The sequence below is a fragment of the Leptopilina boulardi genome, unplaced genomic scaffold, assembly GCF_019393585.1.
Source record: "Leptopilina boulardi isolate dan_hultmark-lab unplaced genomic scaffold, ZJU_Lbou_2.1 LbouV2_179, whole genome shotgun sequence".
NCBI classification, from domain to species: domain Eukaryota; kingdom Metazoa; phylum Arthropoda; class Insecta; order Hymenoptera; family Figitidae; genus Leptopilina; species Leptopilina boulardi.
In genome coordinates, this window is record NW_026137728.1 from 1,184,080 (window position 1) to 1,192,722 (window position 8,643).

The 8,643-nt window shown below is 20.1% G+C and overlaps 1 protein-coding gene across 2 annotated transcripts; it reads left to right on the top strand.

Moving 5' to 3' along the window:
* The first annotated feature begins 4,761 nt into the window (after window positions 1–4,761).
* Window positions 4,762–8,547, top strand: LOC127277794 (basic helix-loop-helix transcription factor scleraxis). Of its 2 annotated transcripts, XM_051299175.1 has the most exons (4): window positions 4,762–5,279; window positions 5,738–6,133; window positions 7,456–7,741; window positions 8,274–8,547. In XM_051299175.1, exons 2-4 carry the CDS (start codon window positions 6,057–6,059, stop codon window positions 8,367–8,369), a joined length of 459 nt encoding a protein of 152 aa, XP_051155132.1. In that variant the 5' UTR covers window positions 4,762–5,279; window positions 5,738–6,056; the 3' UTR covers window positions 8,370–8,547. The 2 variants fall into 2 exon arrangements, with proteins under 2 accessions (XP_051155132.1, XP_051155133.1); XM_051299176.1 differs by lacking the exon at window positions 4,762–5,279 and having other exon boundaries at window positions 5,512–6,133; window positions 7,492–7,741.
* Window positions 8,548–8,643: the final 96 nt, after the last annotated feature.

Consider the following 8,643-nt stretch of genomic DNA (forward strand, 5'->3'; position numbering starts at 1 on the left):
CGAGTCTATGGATATCGCAGTTAACAAAATCGTGAGCTCAATCCACTCTCATTTTTTTTATTTTATATTATTATTATTATTGTAATAATTATATTATTATTATTTAATTTCTTTGATATATAAAATAATTATTTTCAATATGGTGTCAGTACCAAAGTGTTCACTTGATAAAAATTTATTGGGAATATTTTCGCGCAAGGAAAAAGAAAAAAAAATGAAAAAAAAAAATTTGAAATATGCCTCACTCAAAATTTGTCGTGAGCACACATATTATTAGAGGATATTGTCTATATAGTTTTTTTTTTTTTTTTGTTTTTTTTTTCATGGACAGAAATTTTACGTTTGTACAATATTTTTAAAATATTTACATTTGTAATATTTCACTAAAATAACATTTTTTTCTCTCTTTCTCTCTATATTTCCAGTTTCACTTCTTTTTAACTGGAATCATAACTCCACGACTAAACTTTGCTCATTTTCCGACAAAGAAGTTTTTTTTTTTTTGTTTTCACAACGAAAGTTTGGTGAAAAATTGTACATATATTTAAATATAATTTATATTTATATAAAGAAAAACTATTGATTTTTAATGGTTTTTCATATGAATTATTTTCGAAATTTTTGTGTTTTTGTAATTATGTAATTTTTTTTTGCTATTCAAGAAAAAAATTTGTTTTTTGTTATATACGGTCAATGAAATTTTCTTTGATTTAAAAAGACTTTTTTTATTAACAACTTTTTTTATATTAAAAAACAAAGTTTGGAGAAAAATTTTTTCTAAATTGAGGATTTATTTTTCTGAAATATATAACAAAACGAAAATTAACTTCATTTCTTTCAAAAAAAAATTTGTTGTGCTTTGAATCTTTTGTTATTTTTTTTTCTGTCGATAAATAATTGATTTTTGAAATTTTTAGTCAATTTGACAGAGATGGAAAATCATCGATAGTTGAAATTTATTAATTTAATGTATATTGTTTTAAAAATTGTTTTATATTTTTAATTTAATTTTTTTCATTTTTAAAAATTGAATCCTTTTTTTTTAATTTTTGAATCAAATTTATCAATTTACAATTATGATTTGAAATTTTTTTAATACAATTTTTTTTTTTATTCGTTTTTTTTACTGCTTTTTGTTACTTTTAAAATAATTTTTCGATTTCTTTTTTTTTATAGTTATTTTATTTACCTATTTGGTATTTTTGTTATAAATGCAAAACGACACGAAAATTGTGGATTATTAAATTAATTAGTTAAAGTATAGCAAACTTTAATTTAATTAAAATTAAAAATTTTCAAATGAAAATAATAATAATCCAAATGCTTTTTTTTTTGTATATATCGCGATTTCTAAATTTATTTCAGCTGTTTTAAATTAATTGACGACACATTAAATTTCTTTTTAAAAATCCGATCAAATAAAAATGTATTTTTAATCTAATATATAAAATGAAAATAACAAGCCTCATAATTTGTGAAGTCGATAAATATTTAAGTATTTTTGTTTTGAAATACTTTTTATTTGAAAGAAAATAATGTATTCAAATTCTTTCTGAATTTAGACAATAGTTTTTAAATGATTATTTCTATGCATTTTAATGCAAAATATAAAATGAAAATTAAATTAAAATCAAATTTGAATTTTCATTTTATATAGAAATTCGAAATTATTAATTAATTTTAATGATTTTCTCATTAAAATATTTTGAATTGATTTTTATGACAAAAACACAAAAGTTAGAACGTACTTAGATTTTTACCAATATATATATATATATATATTTTGAATTATATTCGTTTATATAAATATATAGTGATATTTATTAATATTAATAATATTGACAATTCAATTAATTAATTTAACTAAATAATTTATTTAATAAGGTAAATTAAAGATTCAATTTTTTTTGCCTAATTAATTAAATTAATTTAGTTATAATTAATTATTTATTTAATAACTAATACTTAATATAATGAAAAATTAATAAATAATTTAATAATGATATTTTTTATTATTATTATTGATAATAAATTAATAGTGATGAGATATTAATATTAGTAAATTAAATGATATAATAAATAATAGTTTTTTGATTTTTTTTTTTTTTTTAATCTAGAAAAAATGAAAGCATATTAGAAAATATGTACTAGAAAATTTTATACTGTAAAGAGAATTTAATTTTTAACTAATATAGAAATTAAATGTAGCAATTTGAACAATATTAAAGTACATTATACAATTTTTATCTATATACAAATTATATTTGACTGGAAATATATATACATATATACATATATTTTGAAAACAAAATCAATTTCAATGAATCAAAAAAAAAAAAAAAAAAAAATAGAATATTGAAGATTTTAATAAATTAATTTAATCGCTTCCTTACGACTTTGTACATTGACTATTAAGTCAAAATTTGTATATTTTTTGAAAAGTCGACATTTTTTTCATTTACTTTTTTCTATTCAATAAAGAAAATAAAAAATATTAAATAGTTTTGCCAAATTTGAAGATTTATACAATTTATTGTTATAAATATTTTTGTGTGCGATTTTACAAATTGTTTTTCTTTTTTAATATCCAAAATCAATTTTTCTAGTGCTTGGATTTTTTTTTTTCAATTAACACCGCTTTCGATTAATAATTTACATTTTTTAAAAATTTTATAATTTGTTAAAAATATAAAAACAGTTTATTTAAACAAACGATTTTTCGAATATTTTTTTTATATTCGTAAAAATTTGTAAAATCATAGAAAAATGTTTTATAATAATAACTTGTATAAATCTTCAAATTTTTGGCAAAATTATGCATCTTGTATTTTTTTTTTATTATTTTTTGCTTTGAATAGAAAAACGTAAATTTTATGAAACAAATTTTGACTTAAAAAAAATATTGACACAAGTTTTTTGTTCCACTATTATACAAAATAACAGTACCTATTGTAAATTAACGAAAATATAAAAGATTTTACTAAATTCACAGAGATTTTACTTATTGAAAATTTTAATAAATCATGTAAAAATTTTTTTAAATCAAAATCGTGAAAAAAAGGGAAAAAATTTTTTTTTTAAATCAAATGATTTGCAAATGAAAATATATTTTTAAATTTTTATTTACAAAATGAAAAAGGGGCTCTTGTTTTGTTTTTTTTTTTTTTTTTAATTTTTATTTTGGAAATGGAGCAAAGTTTGTCGTAAAGGAGATGGACGACTCGATTTTAATGAGAATAGAATGTTTTTTTTTGTTTTTTTTTTTTTTTAGCTTAATGACTCGTATCGAATAAGTTAATTTTTGAAGTATTGGAAATGCAATTATATATTAACACGTTTGTATATTTTCTTTGTCGACTATTCATGACTCAAGAGTTATAAATGTGAGCATCTTCTATAGAAGTAAAGGTGGCTGGTCGATATTATTGTAAACTGTAAAAGAGAGTGACCAAAGTAAATAAACGTTTTTTTTTTTTCATGCGAAAACGTTAATTTAAAAGATGCGCAATGTTCCATGGTCCTATTGTCCAATATGTAAATCACTTTCTAGAATATATATATAGGTATATATATGTATATCTCTAAAAACAAAAAAAAAAGCATTTGCTAGAAGCTCATGCTCAGCGCTTAATAAAAATAACTTCGATTTTTTTTTCTTCTGTCTTCAAAAGACCATTGGAACATGTAAATTGTAAGCTATGAAATTGAATCTATGTAACTTATCACAGTAAACATTTCATACAAAAAAAAAAAATTATTCTTCTTTTAATACGGCGACCAACAAATATCCTGCATATATATTTTTTTTAAATTAAAAATTAGTTTTATTCCTTTTCTTTGTGAATATTACTTTAGTTAAATTTGGAGAGTATTTTTTTAAAACTTTTTTTTGAGCATTTTTTTTTTTCACTAATTTATTTTTTTTTACAGAATTTTCCAAAAGATAATTTCTCAGGGCACATGAATTTTCCATATAAAAAAATCATTAATTAGAATTTTTATTTTTGAAAATTTTTATAGAAATAATTATTTTTTAGAGGCGAATTTTCAGTTTTTGAATTGGCATTTAAGAGAATTTTTTTTTATACGAATTTTTAATTAACAAAATTTTTTAGCTATCGAATTTTTGTTTGATGGAATTTTAATTTAGCAGAATTTTTTTTTCAATTGAATTTTATGTGATTCGAATTTTTAAATGAGAGAAATTCAAATTTTTCAGAATTTTTAAAACGCCGAATTTTCATTTTTGTCATGAAAAATCGACAGAAAGATTGCGGTGGAATTTTTGAAAATTGACCAATCACGATTTTTTTTTTGATAATTTCTATAGATCAATTTTCAAAAATTTTCGCATAAATCTTTCTGTCGATTGTTTGTTCGGGCATTTGTAATTTCGGACAAATGAGAAATTCAGCGTCTTAAAAATTCTATCAATTAAAAATTCGTATACAAATAAAAATTCGGACAAATTAAAATTCGGTGAATTGGAATTTTTGTAATTAAAAAATTCGAATAAGACAAAATTTCGATAAAAATTAAAATTCTGCCAAACAAAATAAATTCATTAGCTAAAAAAATTTGTTATTAAAAATTCGTATAAAAAGAAAATATGTCAAATTTTAATTCGAAAATTAAAAAATTAATCTAAAAAATAATTTAAAATAAAAATTCTAATTAATAATTTTTCTGGAAAATATTTCCTTATAGAACATTTTATTTATTTATTTCAAAATTCATATACGGATTTATTTAAAGAATATTGTAAAATATTTTCTTAAAAAATTTTTTTTTCTTGTTATTTTTTTGTTATAAATTTTTTTTGCAGAATTTTGGATTAAAAAAAATGTCTTTTTTTTTGAGTTTTAGAGGAAAAAAATGTGTTTGTGGAATTTTCCAAGAGAAAAATGGACAAACTGCGACAATAGAAAATTTAAAATAGTGTGGAAATTTCCTGGAAGCGGAAGTAACCAGGAAACCTTAATTAGTTAAGCAGATGGAGCTTTTTGTCTCTTCGAATGTGTGCTGCTGACTCGTTTTTATTAGATGTAATGCGAAACTCTGCATCTGGCTTCACTTGTTATGTGGGAGTTCTCGCGCACACGTGCACAATTTTTGCACTCAGGGCTGTAAAATTTTTTTCCAAAATTAAAAAAAAAAAAAAAGGGAAAGAAAAAAAAATTTCTCAAAACTACAGATTTTTTTTTTAATTTAGAAAAATATTTTTTCTTTCCTTTTTTTAAATACTTTTTGATTAATTTTTTTCCCCCACCAATTTTGAGGTAAGTTTCTCAAACTTTCAAATAAATAAAAATATTTCAAGGTTTTTTTTATTAGTCATTAATGTTGATTAAAAAAAAAAAATTTACACTTTTTCTAAAAAGTGGAAAAAAGAAGTGAAAAAGTTTTGAAAGAAATAAGTGTCATAAATAAAATTACTTTTTTGAAAATTCGTAATTTGTAGTTTTTATATTAAAAAAAGAAAAAATTTGCAAAATTTAATTTTTTGTAAACTATAATTAAAACTTAAAATTAATTATTGCTTTGTATGGAATAGAAAAAAAATTTCGTAAAAGAAATTTTCTTTTTTAAAAAAATGGAATATAATTAAAAAAACAATTGTACTTTATGTGACTCGTAAGAAATATTAATCCGTCAATATGAAATATTTTGATTTTTGTGATTTATGAAATAATATTTTTCTCTGTTTTTTTTTCTCATTTTTTTTTTTTCGTTGCAGAAAATACGGTTCAGTAATCTGGAGGGCATATATCACACATCCGGTGAACACGTGTGTAAAGAAGGCGCATTCAGGGGGTGCTCCAGAAATGTAGGATAGAAATTGTATGAATAAAAGTGGGGATATTGTAGAAAAGAACTCGCCGGCGAGACCCCAAGTCTGTTGACCGGCTGACTCATTCATAAATCGTCAGTCTTCTTGAGTTTATATATATATGCCGCCACTATCAACGCGCATTGTCAATTTGAAATTCTTTTCACGGATTTAAAGTGCTTTCAAAAAAAAAACTACCAGAAGGATTATTATTTATTATATTATAATGACATCAAAAAGCAGAGAAATTCCTGCCAAACAACGATATCAGGCAAATGCTCGTGAACGAGACAGAACTCACAGGTGAATTATCTTTTATGTATATATATATATTATTTTTCACTGAGAATATATTTTACACGCATGGAATTATTATCGTTATCGTCTCTAACATCCGGTGGTTTCAAATGATTATTAAAATGAAATTTTCTATTTATAAAAGAAGAAATAATCTTTATAATATTAATTAATTTTTAGTTCGACTAACAGTGGTAAAATTAATTTTTATTTTTTAGTTTATCATTTTCTTTTTTAAATTCTCAATAAACTTTTAAATAAATTTAATAATTAATTTATTTAAAATAAAATTATTTTGCAAATTGTTTTTGAAATTCAATTAATCTTTTTTAATTAATATATTCCGATAGAAGTTATCAAGATTTTCAACGAAAAAAAATTACGAAAACAGTTTAGAAACTAAAGTAGAATTTAAAAAGGAAATATTTTATAAAGTTTATTATTTTTTTCCAAATTCTATACATTTATAAAGATTTTTATAAATCAAGTCATAACACTTATTTAATTAACAATCGTTTTAATAATTTAATATTTTTTTTTTTTTTTTTTTGTTTGTATTTTTGTTTAACAAATTTTTTTTTTTGAAAAATGAAAAAAAAATCGCGATTATAACAGCAAAAATTTCGAAATCAGTTAAAAATAGATGATTGAATTTAAAAATGATTAAATTATAAAAGTAATTGAATTTTAAAATATTATTATTTCTTTTAATAGTTTTTTTTTATTTTTTTGTGTTATGAAATTTTATTTCTATCCAAAAATTTCAGTGAACAAAATTTTGTAAAAGATTTTTCAAAAATGAAAATTTATACATAATTAAATGAATTATGAAATATTCATTATTTTGAGACGAATCTTTTTATTGAATTGAAGTTAATTTTTTTTCCAAGGACTTTTTACTAACAATCAAATTTTCTTCTGAAAAATAATTCAAAAATAAGAATAAAAAATTATTTAAAAATCGCTGAAAATTTTTTTTTGCAATCCCTTTTTACTAACGACAAATTTTTTTTGTAGTAAATTATTCAAAAATAAAAATAAACATTTTTTGAACATCGATTTTTTATTTTTAACTTTATCGTTTATTTATTACAAAATAATTAAATTTGAATTTCAAAATGTAAATTTTTTAAATGAAAATCGAAAAAATTCTCTAAATAGAAAACCAAATTTTTATGTACAAAAATAAATTTTGAAATTGTAAATTGTATTACGAAAAAAAAAACACACACACACAGACAGACGGGGAATAGATTTTTGCACATTGATGGAGAAATATATTAAAGGGAAAAAGAATTGTTTATTTTTATTAAATTAAATAAATACAGGTGTCAATCTCAAGAAATCCAATCTTCACTCTGCAGTGTAAATACAGCGTTCAGTACATTGAGGACACTAATTCCAACAGAGCCTGCCGATAGGAAATTATCAAAAATTGAAACATTGAGATTGGCCAGTAGTTATATCAATCATTTGGGTGCAGTTTTAGTTGCTGGCGCTATTGATCAACCATGTTTAAAAAATGAAAAACATAATTATCAAATTAATGATTGGAAGGAATCAACAAAAAGGCCACAAGTCTGTACATTTTGCCTCTCAAATCACAAAAAATGTGTAAGTTTTATTTTAAGTAATTTCGTTTTAATTTCAAAATATTTGAATTTTTTTTTTTCAAAAATTATTTTCTTTTAGTGAATTATCAAAATTAATTATGGATAAACAATTATTAATTATATATTATTACTATAATTTTACAAATATTTGTCAAAAAAAAAATTCTTTGTTTTTAATTTATTTTTGTATTTTAATTTAATAATTTGATTCATGAATTCTAATTATTATAAATATTTAATTATTTTCAATTATTTAGAATTTTTATTTAACACTTTTTAGTTTATTTATTAATAAATTATTATTTAATTCACAGTAATACAAAAACTATTTTATTTATTAATTTAAAAAAATTCTTTTCTTTTTCCTTTTTTGTTTGAAAAATTAAATAAAAATTCTTATTGATTAAAAAAATAATTTTTAAATTACAAATAAAAATTTTAATTGAATGTATATTTTGTAAAAATTTGATAACAAATAATTTATTATTGTTTATTAATGACTAAATCGATTAATTTTTATTTAATAATTACAGAATTTAAATTTGATGACACCAGTGGTTTCAGATAGAAAAAATGTGGAAAATACATCGTACGCAATTCACTCTTTTAATTATTACAAGATGGACTAAAATGAAAATTAATAATAATTAATTAAATTTAATTAGGTGTAAATTCAACGAAATTTTGTACATAACTATTGTAAATATTAGCATTCATTTTTTTTCAATTTTATAATTAATTTTAAGAATTTTTTAAATTGTATTATAAAGTACAATTTGAAAAAATAAATATTGTAAATTCTGTAAATTGTATTTTTACTATTTCCATTGTCCATATTTATTTCCTTCTCTTCTTTCTCTAAAATTCCTTTTTTTTATTTAACTAAACTATTTTAAATCATTT